This window comes from Hermetia illucens, chromosome 4, assembly GCF_905115235.1.
Source record: "Hermetia illucens chromosome 4, iHerIll2.2.curated.20191125, whole genome shotgun sequence".
Taxonomy (NCBI): domain Eukaryota; kingdom Metazoa; phylum Arthropoda; class Insecta; order Diptera; family Stratiomyidae; genus Hermetia; species Hermetia illucens.
Window position 1 is genome coordinate 68959960 of NC_051852.1, and position 25692 is coordinate 68985651.

General features: G+C 47.2%; 1 protein-coding gene across 4 annotated transcripts in view; it reads left to right on the forward strand.

Annotated features, from left to right (window-relative positions):
• Positions 1-25692, forward strand: part of LOC119655342 — a 600578-nt gene that overhangs the window by 508454 nt on the left and 66432 nt on the right. For all 4 annotated transcript variants that reach the window (XM_038061190.1, XM_038061188.1, XM_038061191.1 and 1 more), the window contains 2 exons: positions 22257-22765; positions 22826-23026. In XM_038061190.1, coding sequence (XP_037917118.1) covers positions 22257-22765; positions 22826-23026 — 710 coding nt within the window. The remainder of the gene's footprint in view (positions 1-22256; positions 22766-22825; positions 23027-25692) is intronic.

A 25692-nucleotide genomic window follows, 5' to 3' on the forward strand; every position in this document is an offset into this window, starting at 1 on the left:
TGGTATGCCTCCCTTGCATGACTGTCGCTCAAAAACATACAGATGTAAGACATCGGTTAGCCAGATATGCGGGACGCTATCGAAAGCTTTGACATTATCGATGTAGCAACTAAAAAGGTTTCTTTGGCATCCAGTTGCTTGTCCTACAACTACCGAGTCGATAATGAGTTGCTCTTTGCAACCCCTTGATCCAACTCGGCAGCCTTTCTGCTCCTTGGGCAGAATGTTATTAGTCTCGAGGTGCGCATTGACCCTTCCATTAATTATGGGCGTTATGAATTTGTAGAGGGTTGGTAAGCAAGTAATCGGTCTTTAGCAAATGACTTTTTCCGCACTTGTAGGAGACTGACAGATGTAGCCCGAAACTCTTCAGACTTATTACCAAACAGAATTTTTCACACTTCACGAGGCGGAATCGAAAGCAAAGAAAAGGTTGGACTTGCAATGATTTGACTTGATTTACTTGAGTGTGTGAGTTTGATTATAATATTTTAAATTTAAGAGGAAAACGCTAAAACTTTGTTTAGTCACGAGCGATGTGATCAGCGCCGCGGTTGGATACAGAAGAGACCGACTTATTTCCATGCGGTCCTTACTGTTCCAACCAACGGCATTTTTTTACCGCTGGTTCTCCACTCCCCTGGTGCGTTCAGAAAACGATTGAGTGGAGAGTTTCGGAGTTCAGCGCCATCTACCCGTCCGCATCCGCAACATCCGAAATAAATTTCGAATGCTGCAGATCCTGCCGCGCCACATCACTCCGCCCCCAGACGAAACCTAGGGGGTTTCGGCGACGGATCCCCGAACTTCGTTCGCCGTTAATCCACAAAGCGGACACGACGTTGCTTCGGGGCGCACACGGGTTTCAGCCTGGACAAAGAGACCGCCTTTTTGTGACCACCGATCTCGAGCTGGAAGAAATGTTCTCCCCGCTCGAGAACGCGGTACGGGCCCTCATATGGAGGCTGCAGCGGCTTCCGGACGGCATCCGTCCTGATCAGCACGTGCGTGCACGTGTCCAGTTCCTTGGGCGAACAAGCAGGTATGGACGAGTGTCGAGTGGGTGGTGGCGCTTTGATGCGTCGGAGATTGTCCCTCAGCAGACGCACCAACCCCGACTCCGTGAGACCCGATCTCTTGTCGAAGACCGGATCGCTTGGGAGTCTTGGGTTCTCCCCGTACACCAGCTCCGCGGGGCTGGCAGCAAATTCCTCTCGGCGGGTTGTACGAAGGCCGAGTAGGACGAGAGGCAAGACTTGAGTCCAGGACGGGTCGTCGCGTGCCATAATGGCGGCTTTCAGCGACCGGTGCCAACGTTCTAGCATCCCATTGGACTGCGGGTGGTATGCAGTAGTCCGCTGGCGTTTAAAACCCAGGAGTTTGCCTAACTCGGAGAAAAGGGTGGACTCAAATTGCACTCCCTGGTCAGTGATGATCACTGCAGGGACGCCAAAGCGAGGTATCCACTCTCGGCAGAGGGCTTCGGCACAAGATTGCGCCGTCATGTCCTTCAGAGGTATTGCCTCAGGCCACCGCGTGAACCTGTCGATGATTGTGAGGCAATACTTGTAACCGTGCGAGTCTCGCAAAGGCCCTATTATGTCGAGGTGTATGGTGTGGAAACGCTTGGTAGTGCGGGGGAATGAGCCCACTTCTTTCCTTACATGCCTGGAGACTTTACACTTCTGGCATGCGATGCACTCTCTGGCCCAGGAATTGATATCCTTGTTCATGGAGGGCCAGAAGTATTTTCCGGTGACTAACCGGTTTGTTGTCCTGATGCCGGGGTGCGCCAAGTCGTGAACTGCGTGGAACACTTCCTTGCGAAATGTGGCCGGAATGTATGGCCGAGGTCCCTTTTCCGAGTCTTCGCAGCAGAGCGAGAGGTTTGAGCCGAAGATGGGCAACTCCCGAAATTTGTATTTGGGGTTGGACTTGAGGCTCTGAAGTGCTGCGTCATCCACTTGCGCCTTGGCAATAGCCGAGAAATCGAGTGAGGCGGGGATGTTAACTTCGGAGACACGAGACAAAGCGTCAGCAACAATGTTGTTCTTCCCGGACACGTGCTGGATGTCTGACGTGAACTGGCTTATGAAGCTCAGGTGTCGAAGCTGACGAGGGGACGCTTTGTCGGGCTTCTGTTTCAAAGCGAACGTGAGAGGCTTATGGTCCGTGAACACTGTGAACGGCCTGCCCTCTAGGGAGAAACGGAAGTATTTGATGGACAGGTATGCGGCGAGCAGTTCGCGATCGTAGGTGCTGTAGTTCCGTTGAGCGGGATTCAACTGCTTCGAGAAGAAGCTCAACGGCTGCCAAACTTGGTCCACCTTTTGGTGAAGGGCAGCACCTACTGCGATGTCAGAGGCATCAACAAAAACGGCTAGGGGTGCATCTTGTAGAGGAAATGCCAAGAGTGTAGCGTCAGCCAGTTGCTGTCTGGATTTATTGAACGCGCAGACAGCCTCTTCAGACCACACAATCTCTCGTGTGTCTTTTGTTTTGGGGCCAGACAAGTACGCGTTCAAAATGGACTGGTGATGGGCGGCCTTGGGCAGGAAACGACGATAAAAGTTTAGCATGCCCAAGAACCTCCTCAACTCCCTCACTGTTTTTGGACGCGGGAAGCTTGTGATTGCTTGCACCTTGTCTGGGTCGGGCTGTACTCCTTCAGAAGAAATGGAGTGGCCGAGGAATCTCACCTGTTGTTGAAGGAATTTGCATTTCTCAACGTTTAGGACTAAACCGGCCTCAAGGAGACGTTGAAAAATGCACTCGAGATGGGCTAAGTGCTCAGACTCAGTAGAAGAAGCGACCAAAACATCATCCAAATAGACGAAACAGAAATCGAGGTTTCGCAGGACTGAGTGAATGAACCTTTGAAAGGTTTGCGCCGCATTGCACAATCCGAAAGTCATTCGGGTGAACTCGAAGAGTCCAAAGGGTGTGCATATTGCCGTCTTTGGAATGTCTTCAGGAGCTACTGGGATTTGGTGGTATGCCTTGGCTAAGTCCAAGGTCGAAAAGATGCGGCAATTCGCGAGGTGATGCGCAAAGTCGTGGATGAGTGGAATCGGATATCGGTCAAGAACAGTCTGTGCGTTTAGCCTTCTGTAATCCCCACAGGGACGCCATTCGCCATTTGGCTTAGGGACCATATGTAAAGGGGAAGACCAACAGCTGTTTGAGGGCCTGCAGATACCCTGTTGAACAAGTTGTTCAAATTCTTTCCGCGCGATAGCCAGTTTCTGGGGTGGTAGAGGACGCACCTTTGAGAAAATCGGGGAACCAGTAGTATTTATGTGGTGCTGCACATTGTGCTTTACTGGTTTCGAGAGACTACACTCGGTAGTTATCTGGCTGAACTTTTGGAGGAGTGTCCGAACACGAGAGTCGGAGATGTCTTCCAAAAGAATGGAAAGGTTATTGTCAGCGTGGGATACCATTTGGCCCGACGAATTTAGTTTGGTTGTGGGGTCTATAAGGGACTTATTTTGCAAGTCCACCAGCAACCCATAGTGACACAAGAAGTCTGCGCCTAATATGGGGAAGCTGACATCCGCCAGGATGAAACGCCACGGAAACGTCCTACGCAAGCCAAGACTCACGTCCACTTCCCTGTACCCGTATGTATTGATGCGGGAGGAATTTGCTGCCGCCAGTTTGAGGGGTTGTGGAAATAGTCGATGATGCTGGGGTACGGGAAGAACCGAAACCTCCGCACCCGTGTCGACGAGGTAGTTGCGCCTGCTGAGGGGGTCGAAAATAGTTAGGCGACGTGGCGCTGCGCTCTGGGTGGCCATCGCCAAGACCCCCCGCGGACCTAGTTTTTTGCGGTAGGCGCGAATTTGCAAGGTAGCGTACATCTTGTCGCTTTATCTCCGAACTTACGATGATACCAGCAAATACCTTGGTCCGCAGGCTGTCTTGACGACCTGCTACCCGAACGCCCTTTTCGTGTGGCAGACCGTGAGCGAGCTCGCGACCTGGCACTCGAACGCTGAGCGTCCAACGTCGCCCGCATCTCGGCCACGCTGGCAGTTAAGGCCGCGATCTCGCGCCGTAAGTCGCTGACCTCATCCGACGGTGGTTGAACGGCCGCAATGGTTGGGCGAACGTACACCTCCTGTACCTGGTCGGCCGTCGCTGCTAGTTCCTCCAAGGAACCGGAGACGCAGGCTAGGATCGCCTGGGTGCCCTCCGGGAGCCGACGCAGCCAGAGCGACTTGATCAGATCGTCGCCGATCTTGCTCCCACCCAATTGCCTCATTTCACGAAGCAATTGGCTGGGAGTTCGATCACCCAACGTTAAACCCGCCAGCAAGTGGTCTAATTTAGCCGACTCGCTTGCCGACAGGCGCCTGATCAACTCGCTCTTGAGCTGCGAGTACGATGCCGACTTCACTACGTCGGACACCAGAAGTATGGACTCTTCGTCCAGGCCGACCACTGCGTAGTTGAAACGGGTCGCGTCCGATGTGATGCCGGACATTTGGAACTGTGCTTCCAAATGCACGAACCACAGCTCGGGGTTCCGCCGCCAAAACGGAGGAATGCGTACGGCGAGGGCGGTCACTTGTGGGTCCGATGGGCCTGCCGCGTCTTTATTGTCAAACGACATTTTTCTTACCGAAAAGTACGAGATTGAGATGCAGACGCGGTGAGTTTATACTGAAACGCGGTGAACTTTACACCGACACGGCAGGCCGCACCCACAAATGCACGCACGAAACGAGAAAAACAACGACCGAAGCGGACGCTCTCCAGCGCAGACCAAAAACACCAAGGAAATGTAGAACCCGCGATGCGAAACACTTCAACGCCGTCTCTTGCAGCGATTTTACTTTTATTATCACTTTTTTTTTTTTAAATAATATTTCAGCAAACAATTATTTTGACAGAGATGGATGAATTGAAAATGAACATTGTTGGAATATAAATTTAATTTGAGTTCCTAAAACACGTAGCTGCTGTTTGGCTTTGCTCTTTCACCAGAATTTTCAAATCGGCAAGCAACTGTTCATCGGGCGGGGTGGGCCACTGGCCGGGGCTCGGCGCAGCGTATCCGTAGGCGCTTCGTCGGCTGTAAGGAAGCAAGAGTTCCGGAATGCGTTGGCTCAGCTGCTGCTGCTGCTTTTCGGCCGGCCCGTTGCGACGGGTACAAAAAGACGATCCCTGCCGCTGCCTAAGTTGGGCGGATGTCGGCCGGACAGCTCCTCCGATCTGTTGATTCCCGGCTCGGGCTGGCGTGAATACGATCAGCAGTCGCGGGTGATTCCTTTCAACGGGGCGGAGGTTTGAACTTGAGATCCTTGGGCTGTTGCTGATCGTTGCCGCGACTACTCCTGTCCCTCTTCTTCTTTATCGGGGTCACCACTTTAGCAAATGACTTTTTCCGCACTTGTAGGAGACTGACCGATGGAGCCCGAAACTCTTCAGACTTATTACCAAACAGAATTTTTCACACTTCACGAGGCGGAATCGAAAGCAAAGAAAAGGTTGGACTTGCAATGATTTGACTTGATTTACTTGAGTGTGTGAGTTTGATTATAATATTTTAAATTTAAGAGGAAAACGCTAAAACTTTGTTTAGTCACGAGCGATGTGATCAGCGCCGCGGTTGGATACAGAAGAGACCGACTTATTTCCATGCGGTCCTTACTGTTCCAACCAACGGCATTTTTTTACCGCTGGTTCTCCACTCCCCTGGTGCGTTCAGAAAACGATTGAGTGGAGAGTTTCGGAGTTCAGCGCCATCTACCCGTCCGCATCCGCAACATCCGAAATAAATTTCGAATGCTGCAGATCCTGCCGCGCCACAGGTCTCTTCTTAGGGAGAAGGTAGGTAATCTCCGCAGTCAGGAAGGGTGGAAATTCCTCCGGCCGACTCATGACCTCATTTATACTGTGTGCCAACCGGCTGTGTACGCTGATGAATTTCTTATATCAGAAATTCTGCACCCGATCCAGACCTGGGACCCTTGAGTTTTTCAAGCTGTTTATGGGTCGTCGAACCTCCCCTCCGGTAACATTCGCAAAATTCATGCTAGGCGTATTGGAATGCGGGTGCCTTCCCGCTGGTCCACTCAGCATGCTCAGCTTGCTGGGCGGGTAACTCCCAAAATCCACCCCAGTATTCTTTCGCTTCCGCCACCGAAAACTGTACTGTCTGGACGCTCTGTTGGGATTCGTTGAGAGATCTGAAAAAACTCTACTGGTTCCTCGCGATGGTGTATTCTGGATACGTCTGGAATGACTTTCGCCAAACCGTCGTAACCGACTACATACAACAGAAAGTTTTTGCTTTAATGTGTCCAGAATTCAAACTACGGGTGTCCCACTGGGGATGACATAGTTTCTGCAAACCCTCTGCACTTTATTTCTCACCAGTCTGCTGGCATTTTCAGTACTGATTTGAATCAGCCTAGCAATGTCCTGCCTTAGTGAGTCCCACTGACGTTCCAGACGAATTTTCCATGGTGGATCTCTTTGGTCACTCAAACCAATTAAATGAATCTTCTGAGCGTGCAATTTGACAGCGGCATCTGCACCACAATACACAAGTGATTGTAGTTGCAACAGCGGCATATCGGCGCACAGTTGAGATGCAATCTCGTCATTGATTTGAGATAGAATTCTGGGAGTTGCCAGAGATGCATAGAGCCTGGGGATACCTGGTCTATGTAAAGGATCGATTTCCGAGAATTCTACACACGCTCTTTTGAATTCGTCTCGAACCTCACCGGAAACTTCAGCTGGACGATGGAGAAGAGTGCTTCGGCGAGTACTGAAACGGTTACCTACAGAGAGGCGTATTGTTGTTGACGCCGCCGCCTCTGCCCCATCGACTCTCAGTCACCAGTTTTCGCGATGACCTCAAGTCGAACACGCTCCCTGATGATGGCCGGAATTGTGTCACTGCGAGTAATAAAACGGTACTGGTCTGCAACTTCCTGCACAGTCACGTGCGTGAATTGCAGGAAACACTCGACCAATCCCTGGTATAACAAGGGGCGGTAAGATGTTGTACCCGCCTCGCCGTTATTTTGTAGTACCAGTGGATGTTGTAGAGGTTCATTTCCTCAGTCCACTTCATGCACTGCCTACACGAACCTGCTGAAGTGGTCGCCACAGATTTTGGCGAAACAGCTGCAGTAGGCAGAATTATACTCCTGGTCGTCGGACCGCTCCACGACCAGTGGTTTCAACGCCATGTTGTCCCTTACGGTAGTCCGACCCAGTCACCAGGTCAGACGACTCGCTCCGGTTATCCGTGCCGGACCTCAAATTTCTCCTTCTTGTCATTAGACGGATTTGCATTTTATGCCTAATTCCCAGGATAGCGTCCTCAGTGAGTAACCCTTAAAAGTGATTTATTCATTTATTTATTTATTTATTTATTTATTTATTTATCTATTTATTTATTTATTTAATAACTTTTTAGAACAGACGAAACATGTTGAAACCTTGACAGCAGTGTCAATCTAACTGTAGGGATCATGGGAAAGAAACAAAAACCTTCTGAACAGTGTTCAAAATATTGCAAATATATTTGTAAAAGTCATTTAGTAATTATGGTAATTTGTTCAAAATGTCAAATATAAGCAAATGTAAGAATATTCTAAGCAACTCGCTTTGTTTTCATCAAGATTTTGAAGATAGGTTTAGTTTGTCATGTTTGGAAAAAAAACCTTATTAGAATGGATTCGATGTCTATCTGTTCGTCTATCTGTCTGTCACACCCGATTTATTCGGAAACGGATGAAACGATTGGCACAAAATTTGGTTAGAATGTGTGCTCTGTGAATCCCTTTACATATAGCAAGTGACGCCATTTTGAATTGAGTTTAAGGGGGGTATACATGAGAAAGAAGAGTGCAAAATTTTGTTCACAGAATGTGGTCATGATGGATATCAAGTAAAAGACCTTAATTAGTACTTTTCGAAACTGGTCCCATATTTGATATCGGGTGAGTGAATGGGATTAAAGGTTCAAAATATGGCCCCCGAAAAATGTAACAGGACTCGTTCTCAGGCCTCAAAATACATTCCGTCCCGATATCGTACAAATAAAGTTAATAATACTATATTAGCGTATATTAGAAATTTAGCCGGAAACGGCCTTAAGTTCATGTTAGAAGTACAAAATGGCAGCGGTATAAAGGATAGCATAAGGCATAACTTTGGAAAATTTGTAGGAAATCTAACGTTCTAAAGTTATAGAAGGTGAAACTTTTACATTTTATGAGAATTTCGTGCATTCTAAAAGGTGTATGATGTCATTATCACACATCTTTTGTCAATACCACGGCAAAGTGAAACATTTCACTTTAGTTTTTTAATCGTTCATATATCAATTACTCGAGGACATATGTATGTACTTATATGTATATGTTAATGAAGCTTTCGGTTGGTCAACAATTCAAATTGATATATTTGTACATTAAACCAGCGGTATTCAATATACATACTTCTTTTTCTTCAGCCTTTGTTCCGTCGTAGTTGAGTTCGGCATTTGGTTCTATCAAATCCCGGATCTGAATGCAATCGTGAGGCTTTTAAATCCCTATTCAGCGTATCAAGCCACCGTTGTTTCGGTTGGCCTTGTGGAGACTCACCATTGACTTCGATGTTCAGACCAATCTTGGCAAGTGAATTTTCGTTATCACGAATTACGTGACCATACCATCAAAGTCACATCTCTCGCATAAAGAGTGCCAGGACGGACGACATTGCAGTAAATTTTAGACTTGAGACGTGCGTTGATATCACAATGAACCAGATATCACCATGAATCAGTTGTGGACCGCCAGTTCATTCCAGGTTGCGTTAATGCGTGAAGCAATTTCATAATGCAGTTCCCCATTGGCTGATAGCATTGCCCCGAGATATTTAAATCGCTCAGTTCTGGGAAGGCAACCCATCCAATCCGAACTTTTCCGGTCGCCAACAACTTCTGCGCTGTCTGCGCTGGTACTCGTACTGTGACCGTTTGAGTGCCGCGATAGACTTTTCCTAAAGTCACAACAGACTCCTCGGCAAGTTCTTCCAACTTGAACTGCTCTTTCAGAGCAGTACAAATTTCTCTTTTCGATATCACTGGATCCAGATCCTTACATTGTATGTACATCTCATGCTATTGGGCACGCACTGCGGCATTCTCCCCAAGTGAGTTTTCCAGTTTTGCCCGCCCTTGATCTTTTCAGCTCGAACATGAGATCCCCCTTCTGGGTTCTTCGGGTTCGGTTCACATTTCTGTTCAGATCTTTTAGATCGGGATCTGCTATGACCCGTCTGAATATCTCCGCGTAGGACAGATTGCCCTTACTGGAGAGAACAATCGCATCTGGACGGGTTCCCACTTTTGCTTTTTCTTTCGTTTTTTTTGCTGGTAACTTTAATCCATCCATCGTTTCCGTTCGTCTTGGGCTTTACAACGCTGGTCGACTTTGCTACATTCGCTGTACGCTTTCTTCCTTCAGAGCTATTGGTGCTGGTTTTCAGGGTTTCATGTCCGCGTTTTTTCTCTTAGGCGCCTGCTGATTATTTAAAGGATCCCCTCTTTTTCACGTACTAGTTTATTTCGTGATTCGATGGTAGTACGGTCAGGTGTCAATTGGGTCGCTTGTAACACTGTTCGTGCAGCGGGGTTCAGCGTATCTTTAGTATTCTTTTCCTCCATCTACGATCTAATATAAAGGACTCTAATAGCCCTCACCATATTCTTTATGGCTTGGTGTACGTTGTGTTTGTCCTTGATGAACTCGGACAGCTCAAATATTTTTGCCAGAAGCTGGATAAATGGTAATTCCTCCTGATCGGGACTCTGCTCCCTATAAACCCTGGCAGGGTTACTCCTTTTATACGCTCCTTCACTTTTGGTGTTTATTGATCTGGCCTGTGTTTTATCCTTCATCGTCTTTATAGCATTGGTGGAGATCTCAAAGTTGATGAGCTTCTTTTGAATGGATCTCTTTTTGTTCCTCGAGCAATTCCTGCTGTCGCGCATCTTGAACATATGCAGTGGGCGTTATCACGGTTTTGGTCGTCCAACGATCTGCCTTCAATTCATCTTTGTTTAGTCTTGCTACTTGCGTTCTCGGTAAGATTGTACTTCCCTTAAGCCAAGTTGTCCACCACCGAGGCACTGTGACCGAGGGATATCGCCGGTACTGGGGTTCCGAACCCCTGCACTGTAAGTTTCTTCCTTTTCTCATCTTCCTTGGTGGTTTCATGTTCTAAGTATCCTTCCCATAGCCATTGTGGTCCACGCACCAGAGATGAGCAAACATTAGCCCAGGCACAGTCAGAAAAGGAAAGCGCATGAACACATATTCACACATCAGTAGGTGGGCCCCAATCCGCCAGCTGGGGTCGCGCCTGATGGGTGATCTGGCCCCTCATCACAGGTCTGTCTGTCTGTCTGGCACACGGACTTTTTCTCAGAAACGGCTATTCCGATTGACACGAAATTTGGTGAGAAAGTGGGAACTCTGAACGCCCAAACATGCAGTGCGTGATATCCTTCTAAGTTGAAATGGCGGGGGGGGGGGGGGGTCCCCATACATGCAAAATGGGAGTGTAAAATTTTTTGTCACCAAATATATGTTGAATATCAAATGGAAGTAGTACTTTTCGAAGCAGGTCTTAGTTTTGGGATTTGTTAGAAAGCCGGGAAGTGGGAGGGGTCGAAACTGATGATTTCTTTAACGGACCCATTCTCAGAAACTACCCAACCGAAAAATCTAAAACAAAATCCTGAAGCTGCCTCTATACGGTATCTAGGCCTCAAAATACTCTCCACATCGATATCTGTTGGTGGTAGTATAAAACATAACTACGTAAATAGGGATACATACATATGGGATGTGTGTGTGTGTATGTATGGTGGGGGAGAAGCTACAGATTCTGAGCACTCAGGCCGTGTTGGCCCATTGTACTTGCCTCCCCCGTCTAACGGAATATTCCGGATTCGTTAACGTATCGCAGGATTTCCGTTAGTGGATGTGATGCTACCCGTCGCAATTGGAGAACATCGGCACCAAAGATCTGATGCCTGATGCGTCCATAGGCGGGGCATTCACATAGAAAATGCTCCGTGGGTTCCTCTTCCTCATTACAGGAGGGACACGTATCATCTTCGGTAATTCCTATTCTGAACATATGCCCAGCTAATGAATTATGGCCTGTCAGAGTGCCCACAATACACCTGCAAGTCCTCGTGCTTTTCGACAGGATAAACTTTGCGGTACGTATGTTGGGTTCCGGCAGGAAAAGTTTGGTGTGTCGAGCAGCATTTAGGCTCTGCCACCTGTCATTATGGAAAATTTGTTCCCAGTTTATGAAAACAGATTTAGCCAATGCTACTGATACTCCAATTGCTAGCTCCGGTTCCGGCATAGGGAAGATTGACCCTTCTTTCGCTAAAGCGTCCGAGATTTCATTTCCCTCTATGCCATAGTGACCAGGTACCCAGAGTAGTTCTACCGTATTGAATCTAGACATAGAATTCAAACGGTTTCTGCATTCCTGAACGATTTTCGAGGTAATGAAAGGACTGTTCGATGCCCTCAATGCAGCTTGACTGTCACTGCAGATTACGATGCGCCTGCCCTTCAACCGCTCATCAATCACCCAATTTGCCACCCTTAGGATCACATAAACTTCGGCTTGAAAAACCGTTGCATATTGTTCCAAAGGAAAAGCCCACTTCTCGTTTTTATTCGAGAGGTAGACTCGGGCTCCAGAACCCTCTTCTGTTTTTGAGCCATCGGTGTAGAAGACTTCCGTATATCCTGTCACACATTTCTCTGGGTGTTTCCAGTCCTCTCTACGCTCCAGAGTAACTTCATATCTTCTACCAAATAGATGTATGGGGACACGAGAATCGGAAGGCATTGTAAGAACTGGATTCAGTCTTCCCAGTAATGTTCCAATGCTCTGTGCCCCCCACATCCGTTGTTTTCCCATAGATCTAATCGAATTAGGCTATGGGCTGCCCTCATTCCAGTGCTTTGAATAAATATATCCAGAGGCTGCAAATTGAGTAGTGCTCATGGCACCGGTGATACCCAGACACACAGTTCTTTGCAGTGCGGCTAATTTAAGGTGAAAACCTTTTTGCCTCACTTTAACCCACCACACTTTTGCAAGGAAAGCGAGAGTTGTGTTCTCTGCAGGGATCGTGGCGCATCTGGCGAAAGCGTCGCACACACTGCGGGCTCGGGACGGTGTCCGATTTTCAGGGCGGAATTGGAGAGGGCTAGGGTGCGAACGCCATGATCCGCATTCTGCAAATTAACATGCACCGGAGTGCAACCGCTCACCAGTTGCTAGCGCAGTTCGCTGCGGAAGTAAATGCTGATCTAGTGCTGATTAGCGAGCAATACCGAAACAAGGACCCGTCCTCATGGTATCTCGACTTATCGGGCACCGCTGCCATCTGGGTTCGGGACGACGTTCGACTTCGTGTTCTTGCCGAAGGCCGGGGGGACGGATTTGCCTGGATCCGGTGTTTAGGGATAGCGTTTTTAGCGTTTACCTGACGCCGAATGAGTCGATTCCGGACTTTCAACGCCGGCTTGATGCTCTGGAGGACGCCGTTTCGAGCACGGAGGGACGAATCCTGGTTGGCGGTGATTTTAATGCCAGGGCTCTTGAATGGGGCATGCCTCAATCAGACTCCAGAGGGAAACGGATTCTGGAAATGGCGGCGAGAACCGGGCTCGTAATTTTAAACACCGGATCCACGCCAACGTTTCGGCGCCCAGGTTGTGAAGGAAACATTCCCGACATAACTTTTGCGTCGGAATCTCTGGCATCATCGGTGGACGGGTGGCGAGTCCTAGAAGACTTCTCGGCAAGTGATCATCAGTACATTGCGTTCGAGGTGTTTGACGCTACTTGCCGGCGAGCACCAACACGACGTTCCCCCTGCGAGTGGAATGTCGCGAAGGTGAACATCGGAAGGTTCGTCGAAGCTCTTGGAGCAGGTAGGGCCGCGCTGGGGGGCACTCCGGGGGGTGGTGGTGTCGCAGCTGACACCGTCGTAAATTCAGTGATGAATCTGATAACGACGGCGTGTGAGGCTTCCATGCCCCGGAGAGGCCCCAGGCGCGACAAGCCTTCTATGTACTGGTGGACGGCGGAAATGGCCGACCTACGGAAGGAGTGTCATAAGCTCCGCCGTTTGGCACAACGTTTGTACGCCAACGAGGAGGCATGTGCCATAAAGGCACAATATAGATCAGCAAAAAGGAGACTCCGCAGCGCTATAAATAAAAGCAAAGCTCGCGGCTGGCAAAATCTTATTAATGAGGTGAATGATGACCCGTGGGGACTTGGCTATAAGCTTATCACTCGGAAAATCGGGGCTCTGCGGAAGCCCTGCATACTGAGCACCGATCAGATGGACCGCATTGTGCGGGCATTGTTCCCCAGACACCCTGTACGGGTTGATGTAAACAGCGCGGAAAGCGTCGTGGATTGCCCCCTTTTCACAATGGGAGAACTCGAAAAAGCGGTTCTCACTATGAAAAACAAGAAGGCGCCAGGTCCTGATGGCATCCCGGCGGAAGTTTACAAACTGGTGTTCCGCCAACGGCCAGAATTGCTGCTCGAAGCGTTCAACGCGTGCTTGAAGGAGGGCATTTTTCCTTCTCGCTGGAAAGTGGCCAGACTCGCGTTGATCCGTAAGGGTAAAGGAGATCCGGAGCTCCCGTCTGCATACCGACCGCTGTGTATGCTTGACACGGCCGGAAAAGTGCTCGAGAAGCTCATCAGGGGTAGACTCGCTGAAGCGATCCGTGCTGCCGGGGACTTATCCGCAAGGCAGTTCGGGTTTAGAACAGGGAAATCTACAGTGGATGCTGTTATGGAGGTCGTAGATGCGTTTAATCGAGCCGGGGCACACAGCCGCCGATCTCGACGGATAGTGCTCCTCATAACGCTTGATGTCAGAAATGCCTTCAATTCCGTAAGATGGACAGATATGCTGGGCAAACTAGAGAACTCCTTTCACGTGCCAAGCTATCTCTTGCGGATATTGAGGGATTATCTGAAAGACCGCTCCCTGTTCTATGAGACGCTAGAGGGCCAGAGGAGGATGGAAATCACGTTGGGAGTAGCGCAGGGATCCATCCTAGGGCCGGACCTCTGGAACGCTTCCTACGATAGTCTGCTGAGACTCGATATGCCTGAAGAGTCGCGCCTGGTCGGTTATGCAGACGATGTTGCGGCACTTGTTGCCGGACGCACTGTTGAACAGGCGCAAAGCAGACTTGGCATATTGATGCGACAGGTAAGCGGATGGATGACTGTTCACGGTTTCAATCTTGCGCTGGAAAAAACCGAAGTAGTCATCCTGACCAGAGGAAGAATCCCGACCTTGCGTCCCATATCGATCGACGAGTTGACTATAGAGTCAAAACCAACGGTTAAATACCTTGGTTTAATGCTCGACTCGAAGATGAGCTTCTTCGAGCAAATCAAAGCAGCCGCGGACAGGGCTGCAGCAGGAGTCGCGGCCTTGAGTCCGCTAATGGCGAATGTCGGCGGCCCTACATCAACTAGGAGACGTCTCCTCATGGGAGCAACGCAGTCCGTCCTTCTCTAAGGGGCGGAGGTATGGGCTGATGCCCTTGACAAGGAGGTGCATCGTAAACGCCTCGTTCAAGTGCAGAGGCGGGGAGCTTTGCGAGTGGCGTCTGCTTATCGCACTGTCTCCGAACCGGCTGTGATGGTGATTGCGGGAGTGATCCCCGTTGCCCTCCTTGCCAAGGAGCGCAAAGCTATCTATCGCCGTAAGGGCGAAAACTTAAGAGAGGTGGTTGCCCGTGAAGAACGTCAACGCAACCTTAACGAGTGGCAGCTTTCTTGGCAAAATGAGCCAAGGGGCAGGTGGACTGCGCGGCTCATCGACAAATTAGACCCGTGGTTGAACAGAAAGCACGGTGAGATTGATTACTTCCTTACCCAACTTCTAAGTGGGCATGGAGGTTTTCAGTCTTACCTGCACAGGGTTGGGAAGGCGCGATCTCCTGACTGTGTGTTCTGCAATAGAGTGGCGGATGACGCTGAACACACCTTTTTCTCTTGCGAGAGGTGGGACGGCCTCCGTCAGCAGCTTTATGCAGACACAGGGGAGCTCTCTCCAGACAACATTGTCAGAGAGATGCTGAAGAGCGCTGGCAGCTGGAATCGTATTGCGCATTATGTTCGGGCTCTTCTTACTACGAAGAAGATTGAACTCGACCGGCAGAGGGATCGGACGGTAAGGGGTTCCCTGAACTAACAACTCCCTTCCTCCCCTCCCCTCCCGTTGGTGAAAGGAATTCCCTGACTTGAAGGCTCCCAAAGCCCGGAGAGCGGGAGGGCTAGCCCGAAGTAATGTGTCAAACGGTTCCAGGCTAGTTCTCTGATGACAGGGAGGTGTTTAGTTGGTAGTCCGCCAGCGTGCTGTTGCAACACTCTGTGCGTAAACGCATTCACCTACCCTACTCCCAAAAAAAAAAAAAAACCCACCACACTTTGGATGCATATACGAACATCGGCCTAATGATGGCAACGTATATCCACATGAGGCCTGAGTCCCCATGTTGAGGCAAAGGTCCGTCTGCACAGCCCATAAACTGTGAGAGCTCGTTTCATCTTTACCTCTACATGTTTGTTCCAAAGAAGTTTTTTATCTAGAGTGACCCCCAGATATTTCACTTCTTCGGAGAGTTGAAGGGTAGTACCTCTCATCTCAGGGAGACAAAGTCCATCCAGTTTTCTCCTTTTTGTGAATAAAACCATTGTGATTTTATTTGGATTAACTGACAGACCATGTCTGAGGCACCAGCTGTCTATCAAATCAACGGCACGTTGTATATTCCTACACACCGTTCCAAGATCCCGATCAACAGCAAGGACAGTCACGTCATCAGCATAAGCTTGAGCGTGTATCGGCAAATTTTGCAGTTCGCATAGTAGTGAGTCGATCAGCATACTTCACAGAAGTGGCGAAAGCACACCTCCTTGGGGGCAGCCCTTCGTTGATTCTGTATTCAGGTAGCGATCCACCCCTACCTTAGCACACAGCAATCTTTGCGTTAGCATAGCATGGATCAACTTAATTAAAGCATCATCAACACCATGCGCTCTGACGGCATCACAAAGTTTTTGAAAAGGCGCACACTCAAAAGCCCCTTCAATGTCCACGAACACCCGCATCGCGTACTCACCATTCAAAGTTGCATCCTCTGTCTTTGTAACCAAAGAATGAAGAGCAGGCTCACACGACTTTCCACGTTGGTTAGCATGTTGGTTTTCACTAAGTGGGTGTGACCTAAGTGCGTTTCCACGAATGTGACGCTCCACAAGTCTCTCGAAACCTTTCAGCAAGAATGAAGTCAAGCTGATCTGTCTGAAGTTCTTTGGATTAGAAGAGAAGCGAACAAGACATCCTCGAAAAATATTTCTTAGGGGTCGCTCTAAATGCTCCACACCCTCCTTTAGCATTGCCGGATAGATGCCATCCATGCCAGGTGCTTTGAAATGTTCAAAAGGCAGTATGGCAGCTCTCACCTTTTCATGTGTGACAACTGCTTTCGCAGTGTTCCAGTTCCCCTCGCAACGCTTGCGTGTTGAAGGGGTTGCAAGAACCGTCAACTCTCCCCCTACCACTTCTCTTACCCGTTCTCCCGGGTGGTGTACTTCGAGGAGGGTCTGTACTGAATCCAATCTGAAGCTCGTGAAAGTACCGTCGGGTTTTCTAAGAGAATCCAACTGGCTGACTCATCCCTTTTGAGGACTGCACAGCCTTGAAGTCTCTCTTTCGCCTTCCAGTTCCTCATAATACGCTCTAAAGGAGTCTCGTTTCGAACACCTAACGAGCCTCTTATATTCACGTTATGAGTTCCTGAAATTTAATCAGTTTTCGTTCTTATTACTTTCGCAAGCACGGTTTAGAAGTCGCCTGGTTGATTTCCTAAGTTTTTGCAGTTCTCGGTTCCACCAAGGAACCGTTTTACCGCTTTGGCCTCGGGAAATAGGACAAGCCTCTTCATAGCACTCTAAAAGTGTGCAGTTCAGAGTTTTCAATTCATCTTCCAGCACCAAAGGAGTCCTTAGTCGCCTAGGGAACTGTACATTATTGCCGAGAAATTCATTGAACTTTGCCCAATCCGTTTTCCTTGGGTTCCGTCTTTGTACTGCAGACTGTTCGCCCGCAATAGTCAGATTGAATTCTAGATATCGGTGATCTGACAGTGAGACCTCGTCTAGCACTCGCCAGTGTGTAATCAACTCTAACAATTTTGGGGTACAGATTGTTAGGTCAATTATTTCGCTTCTTCTCGGTCCCACGAACGTAGGGGCGCACCCTACGTTTGCAGTCATAAGACCAGCTGAAGTGATGAAATCTAATCGCTTCTCCCTCTAGAATTGCATTTGCTACTGCCCCAACAAATATGTTGAGCATTCGCATCGCAACCTATTAAGAGTTCGAGACCACTTGATTCAGCATACGCCACCAGATCCCTAAGCTCTTGCGTCGGTGAAGGATACAAAGAATCATAGGGTAAATAAGCGGAGGCAACTGTGATGTGCTTCCTCTCACCATTTATCTGGTATTGTATGATGACCGTATCTAAGTCCTGGGAACAATATTGTCTCAGCATAGTTGCCTCTAACCGTCTTGACATCAGGACGCAAGCTCTCGGTCTTATGGATCTTTCGTCGTAGAAGATCCTAGCCCCCTTTACTGATCCAATGCCACCGATTCTCTTAAATCAAACCCACGGTTCTTGCACCAAAAAGATATAGGGGAAATCCTGTAGCTTTGCCATTCTCGCTGCCAACAGGTACCAATCAACCAATCTTTATGTTTTTCGACATAAACTCAGTCTATTGTCTTATGGAAAACAGTTAGAAGCATATGCGGCAGTCCGCGTGCGACGAGGTTTCCCCAACACCGTACCGTCAGAGACTCGATCCCCTCGTGATTGATTTCTCTGAGAAAAGTCGCACTTGGAAGTACCGCAGTTCCCATGTTATCATCCACGAAAGATCTCATCTCATCCTGCAGAGCATTCGTATGTTTTCCACTTAGCACCTTAATTGGTTTGCGGTGTCCGGGTTGCATAGATTCGATCACTCGAACTGGCATCAAGTCAGTTCCGTTCACGTCTCTGGCTTCCCTTCCTTCCGCCTGCTCCTTGGAAGGTGTAGGAGAAGTTACTAGCAGGTAGGATTCACCCTGTAGTCCCTTCCCCAGTGCGAGCCCCATACGGGGGTTCCGCCCCTGTATGCACTATCCTCTGCGCGCGGCTCCATTGTGAGAGAGCGCACCGAAGGTGCTGCAATTTGCTCTATGTTGTGTGAGTCGAAGACCATTATTGTTCTTCGCTCTCAAAATGGAGATGATGCCCTACAGTTTCCTGATATGACTGAATTTCAGTCTATATAGGAAAAAGTGGAGCACTATATGGTGACTTCCCCTGAGCACATTCAGACTCTGTTGGTCCAGTTCGAATACCAAGTTGTCTCCCTTCATCTTCCCGCGGGGCTCGTAACAGCACCTTCCTCACTTCTTCTGCTATTCGCAGTTTCCCCTGGATTACTGCGATCATGGAATTGATCGCATTCCCGTCTTCCTGCAAGCTACCATTCTCCGGACAACATTTTCCGATGATAGCACTTCACCTAGAGTTTCCTTTGGGTTCCTCCCTTCTTCCACGAACCTAGGACATTGGAAGAATACGTGTGCTGGGTCCTCTGGGACCCCGTCGCAGGTTGGACAATTAGGTTAGGTCTCCAATTTAAACCTGTGCAGGTATTGACAGTATCCTCCATGGCCGATGAGAAACTGGATGAGATTATAATTGATCTCCCCATGCTTTCTCCTCAACCACTCCCTGATGGAAGAGATCAACGTGTAGGTCCAACGACCCTTTTCTGGCTGGTCCCATCGCTGATGCCATCTGCTTATGCGTCCCTTTCTTTCGGCTTTTTTCACATGCGATAAGGGAGAGATGGACCTGGTGCTATAAATGTTCATCGTATCGGTTGCCAGGATGTCAATCGGCATTATTCTCGAGATGGCGAACGCTGCATCATCTGAGACGGTCCTGAAGGCAGAACACACCCTTAACGATGTTCTTCTGTAAACCGTACTCAGTTTGTATGCATTGCCTAAAACCTGCAGCGCGTTTCCCTAAACTGGGACTGTATACAGCATGATAGAACTCACCAACCTGGCTATGAGCAGCCTGCAAGTATGCCGTGGTCCTCCTACGTTCGGCATCATCCTTGCAAGAGCCATACTCGTGGTGGATGCTCTATTACAAGTATGCTCGATGTGCTCCTTCAAATTATGTCCTTCGTCTATCATCAACCCCAAGTATTTGATGGCCGGCTTGAAAGTGATGATACGATTCCCGATTCTAATGTAGGCGTAATTTCTTTTGCGGCGCTTAGTGATGAGGACCGCTTCCGTCTTTTCCTCCGCGAGTGCCAGTCCAGCACTCTTTAACCAAGCCTTAACAACACTGATTGCTTCGCTTGAGTACAACAAAGCATCCTCGAGATGCTTTGCCACCACAGCCGGTGCTACATCATCGGCGTAACCCACCACCGTTGCCTTCTCAGGAACCGGAAGGTTAAGCACATCATTATACATGATGTTCCACAGTAGTGGGTACAGTACAGAGCCCTGTGGGACATCCACAGAGACAACGTACCCCTTGGGTCCATCATCTGTCCTCTACTACAGATTACAATTGCCTCCGGGCGAATTCGCAGAAACGGCTATTGGGGTGGGTATCAAATGAAAGGTCTCGATTAGCAGCTGGCCTTCGTTTTGAAATTTATTAAAAAGGCGTGGAGTGGGAGGGGTGGAAAGTGACGATTTCTTTAACGGACCTATCCTCAGAAACTACCCAACCGAAAGGTCTGAAAAAATTTATGAAGCCTCTATATAATGTCTAGGCCTCAAAATACTCTCCATATCGATACAAAGTCATTTCGAATGTTACTAGCCAAACTGCGCCGCATTAGTCTGCCCCCAAATGAAACCTAGGGGTTTCAGCGACCGAACTCGGAACTGCGTCCTCCATCATTCGGCGAAACGAACGCGACGTTGATTTGGGGTGCAAACGGGCTTCAGCCTGGACAAGGAGACAGCGTTTTTGTGACCCCCGATCTCGAGCTGGAAGAAATGCTCTCCCGCTCGAGAACACGATACGGGCCTTCGTATGGAGGCTGCAGCGACTTGGGTGGGGTGGAAGGTGTAGTTTTAAGGCAGTGGAGATTGTCTTTCAGCAGGCGTAGCAATCCCGAGTCTGTGAGACCCGATCTCTTGTCGAAGACCGGATCACTTGGGAGTCTCGGGTTCTCCTCGTATACCAGTTCCGCGGGGCTGGCTGCAAATTCCTCTCGGCAGATTGTTCGCAGGCCAAGTAGGACGAAAGGCAAGACTTGAGTCCAGGACCGATGGTCGCGGGCCATAATGGCGGATTTCAGCGTCCGGTGCCAAAGCTCTAGCATCCTATTGGATTGCGGGTGGTATTCCGTAGTCCGCTGGCATTTGAATCCCAGGAGATTGCCTAACTCCGGAAAAAAGGGTGCACTCAAATTGCATTTCCTGGTCAGTGATGATCACTGCAGGGACGCCAAAGCGAGAGACCCACTCTCGACAGAGGGCTTCAACACAAAATTGCGCCGTAATGTCCTTCAGAGGTATTGCCTGAGGCCACCGCGTAAACCTGTCGATAATTGTGAGGCAATACCTGAAACCGTGCGAGTCCCGCAAAGGGCCTAGGATGTCGAGGTGCAAGGTGGGGAACATGCGATGCACTCTCTGGCCCAGGAGTTGATGTACTTATTCATGGAGGGCCAGAAGTATTTCTCGGTGACTAACCGATTTCGTGAAAGACGTGGAACACTTCCTTGCGAAAGGTGGCCGGAATGTATGGCCGGGGTCCTTTTTCCGAGTATTCGCAGCAGAGAGAGATGGTCGAGCCGAAGATGGGCAACTCCCGAAATTTATAGTTGGGGTTGAATTTGAGGCTCTGAAGTACCGCGTCATCTACCTGCGCTTTGGTGATAGCCGAGAAGTCGAGTGAGGCGGGGATGTTAACCTCGAAGACACGTGACAAAGCGTCAGCAACTACGTTGTCCTTGTCGAACACGTGGTGTATGTCGGACGTGAACTGGCTTATAAAGCTCAAGTGTCGAAGCTGGCGAAGGGACGCTTTCTCGGGCTTCTGTTCCAAAACATACGTGAGAAGCTTATGGCCCGTGAACACTGTGAATGGCCTGCCTTCAAGGGAGAAACGGACGTATTTAATGTCCAAGTACGCGGCCAGCGGTTCTCGATCGTAGGTGCTGTAGTTCCGTTCAGCGGGGTTTAAATAACCTGGAGAAGAATGTCAGCGGGTGCCAGACTTGATTCACATCAACAAAAACGGCTAGGGATTCATCTTGTCGAGGAAATGCCAAAAGTGTAGCATTAGCCAGTTGTTATCGGGATTTGTCAAACGCGCGGACAGTCTCTTCAGACAACACAGTCTCTCGTGAGTCTTTTGTTTTTGGGCGGCCTGTTTGACAAAATTAAAGGACCTTTTCCTTCTTAACTTCAAAGTTTCAAAGGTTGTGGGAATAGTCGATGGTGCCGGGGTACGGGAAGAACCGAAACCTCCGCACCAGTATCAACAAGATAACTGTGCCTGCTGAGAGGGTCATAAATTATTAGGCGACGTGGCACTGCGTTTTGGGTGGCCATCGCTGGGAGCATACATCTGTTTGACAAAATTAAAGGTGATGATTTCCAACGACATTATCGATCCATGCCAGAATCCTTTTGGTACCGTTGATCTTATTGTGAACAGCTGCACTGCGGACACTTGGTCACTTAATGATGGCATGCTGTCAACTTTGATTCTAGTTCTTCGATTTCCCGCAGGATAAAGTCATCGGTATTGTTCTTTCCGGATAGTATAATCAACTCCGCATTATTGTAAGTAACCTAAACTGTGTTTTATACCAAACAAATGGGATAGAAAAGCCAGACCTATTTCACACAGGCAGTACAGCATCGTGTTGAATTTTTTAGCCGATTCCCCTACCGATCAGAACAAAAGCTAAAGAACAAGAAGTAAATTTAGTCAGAAATAAGGAATTTGTTGTGATACTTTATATCTCTATATCTTTTGTTATAAAAACAGTATTATTGGATATCATTTTAAAGCAGCTATTATTATCGTATCTATATTTTACAGTTGTCGTTATAATGTGCTTGCTATGCACATGCACTACACCATTTGAATATCTTCTCAATTATACGCCAGAATACGTTGACATAAAGACATACGAGCCCTGCACTCCTCCAGGTTCAAACTCAAGTACGGGAGCTCCAATTCCTGTGCCTAACTGCACCTTGCCGTGGATGACAACCAAACTTGCAGTCGAAGAACGTCACATAGAAACCTCTCAAATAACAGATTTTCCTCTAAATACAACACAAATTCTTCCGGAGCAACTTCCTGCTAACTCAAATGTCAACTTCAACAAAACTTTCAAGAAAGCCTCTGGTTATGATTACAAGGATGATTCTAGAGAAGATCCAACAGTACAGTTCTACAAGGGTGGGGATGCAATAAATAGTACAAATACAAAAGGAATTATATTGCCGCTCCATTCCTCTGGAAGACTAAATATTACCGAGAGCTCCTGGCTGATACCATCATCTTCACCCTCAATACTCAACGCACCGGAAAGTTGTCTTTGTGTAAGTATATATATAATATATTTTATTTATTTGTGATGAAAATATATTTGCCTTCCTTAGTTATACTATCTGGAAGCAAAAAATTCACCTTTGGGAGAGAATGGAACTTATATCTTAATTTTCATGTGGACCACTTCTGTTATGTTCACCTTCATTCCGCTTATTTTATTAATTACATTTAACTCTTTCCTCGTAATGTCTGTAAGGGAGTCAAACAGAACACGGAATAAAATGACGCACACCAGTTCAAGAAAAATAAAGGTAAGTTTTTTTTACCATTCCTTTCGTGAGCATTCAATAATATCAAAGTTGTATTCAACAAACCGAAAATATTCCAAGTATAGGCGAATATGGCAATCTAGATGAAAGCCACAATGAACATTTATGGAGGTGTACTATTTTTAAATTACATGATTATAATAATTCAAGACAGAAATTGCAAATTCTTTCGTGCTGTCGAAAGTAGTGTTCAGAAAAGAAGGAGAGGAATAGAATGTACTTGTATTTTGATTTTTTTACAAGAACGTAATGTACACCCTGTTGGATACAATGTGAAGGAAATTAATGAAGAAGGAAAAAATAAAATTAATGAAGGAGGAAAAAATAAATAACATCACCATTCCATGCCTGCTACCACATCAAACTCATAGTTTCTAAGAATAATTTTAGACCTTATTTATAAGGAGATAAAGATAAGATGAAGATAAATCAGAAAGTGTCAGTGATAGTGAGCGGAAAGTGTTCGCGGTAAAAGTGCTAATTAGGGATAAAATGAAAATGCTCAAAATTTACTAAAGGACTGGACGGACGCAAAACCAGACTACTTGGCTGACGAGTTTATTAGTGCTGCCATGGACCAAAACGAACAGGCGCCCAGCAAAATTAAGGTACCGCCCATAACCTTCCCTGAGTTAGAAAGAGAGACGATAATAGCGTTACTCAATAAATTGGAAATTGAAAACATTGCAATCAATATCATGTCAATCGGTTAGCGATTCTCACTTAAGGATATATCTGGTTACGAGAAAGTATTAGACTACATTTCGTCAAAAAATGTTAAATATTTTACTTATCAACGGCCGGAGTTGCGTCCGATTAAAGTAAAATTATCAGGATTGCGTGATATGCCTTGCGATCAATTGAAAAAACATTTGAAGGCGAAGCTTAACATCACCTGCTTAGAGGTTAAAAAAAGTATGATAATAGGGACGATAAGCCTCATAATAAAATTTATACCTTCTCTATCTTGACAGGGGAACTTAAATGAGTTCTCTTGGAGCTCATAAAACCACTATGCGCACGTTGGTCGAATGGAACTATTATTCCAATAAAAGGCGGGGCCCTGCCCGATGTAGTAGATGCTAAATGTAGGGACCTCCCATTTCTTCATCAAACACATTTAAAGTTGGGGAAACTTACTTTCCACATCTAGTGGGGACAAACACCACATCTAAATTTAGTGAATTCCACAAACCTAAATAAAGCTATGTAGCGCCAAACAGCTCCAAGCATAATGAAGTGCTGCAACGTAGCAGCCATTCAAACAACTTGGATTCGAATGCCGACCTGTTTCCTGAACAAGAACTCTTAGTTCTATCAAAGGAACTGCTACAATAGCTATCAAATTGTAGAAGTAAAAATGAACAATTTGATGTATTAGCCAGATTAACTATTAAGTTTCTTTTTAGTAGATAAATTTATTAATTGTGTTTTGGAACGCTAGAAGCCTAGCAAACAAAAACAAGTAGGAATACCGGAAACTGACGCTTCGGGTATAAAGGTTTTGTGTTCACCTTATGTAAGGAACTTCAACGCACATTTTTTATTTCTATATAGCTACAAATCCAACATAATCCTTCATATTTTTACAAACTACAAAATAACGTACATATTACAGCCATAGATATTATCCTCACCCTAAACAAACAAACTGCCTATTTCCGAAGACTACATATATATGCCCGTATATAAATTGATCTTACCCATATTTTCGATTTACTTCGTGCACAAAAGCATACATATGTCCATATATAGCACGTATATTAAATACGGTTGCTTTAATGTACAAATATATCTATCTGAATTAGACACTACCCACAAACTCATTTCAATTTCAATTCCAATAGTGACTTACAACTAGAAAATGGTTACTTGCTGCTAGCTTAAATAACGGCTAAATGACCTTAACTATATCAAACGGGTGATTACTATAAAGTTTGGCCAACCCAACCTTCTCTGTAATTTGCTTTACTTTTTATATTATATACATGAATCTTGACAATTTTTTTGGTACAATCATGACTTTTTCAAAAACTGCGCCTGCACTAGAGGCGCGAGAAGGTTGAAATCTACTTACTTAACCTAGTTAAATGTAACTTAACCTAACTTATTTTAACTTAACCTAGCTTAAGCTAACATAAATAATAAACACATGACATTTGCCTGTTCTTAGCCTCTATCCACCCCTACCAGGCAAGGAGTTTCAAAAAAGGTGAGGATTTTGGGTCGGAGGGATGAACTCACGATTTGGCAGGGCCTTAAGAATGTGCCCAATGGGGAGGTTTTACCCTGTTGGTAGAGATGCCGAATTAATGGGTTGGGGTGGTCCTCCGTTCTTTCGAACAACCTTTCCATTAGTGTGAAAACGTATTCTCGAAGTGGTTTCATATTGGCTCGCCAATATACTTCGGCGTTTTTACCGATCTTTTTGGTTTTCCAGCTGTATGACAAGCCTGTGCAATGTCTAAGGATTCGGCGTTCGAATGACTCGCATTTTGCCATGGCTTGGTTGGAGCATGAGGTCCAAGTTGGTGCTCCGTAACAGATAACGGGTTTTATCAGAGTCTTATACTGTCTTGCGAAGAAGATAGTATATGCCACTGACTGCACCGCGTGCCTTGCTGATAGCGAGCTGAAGGTGGGGTTTG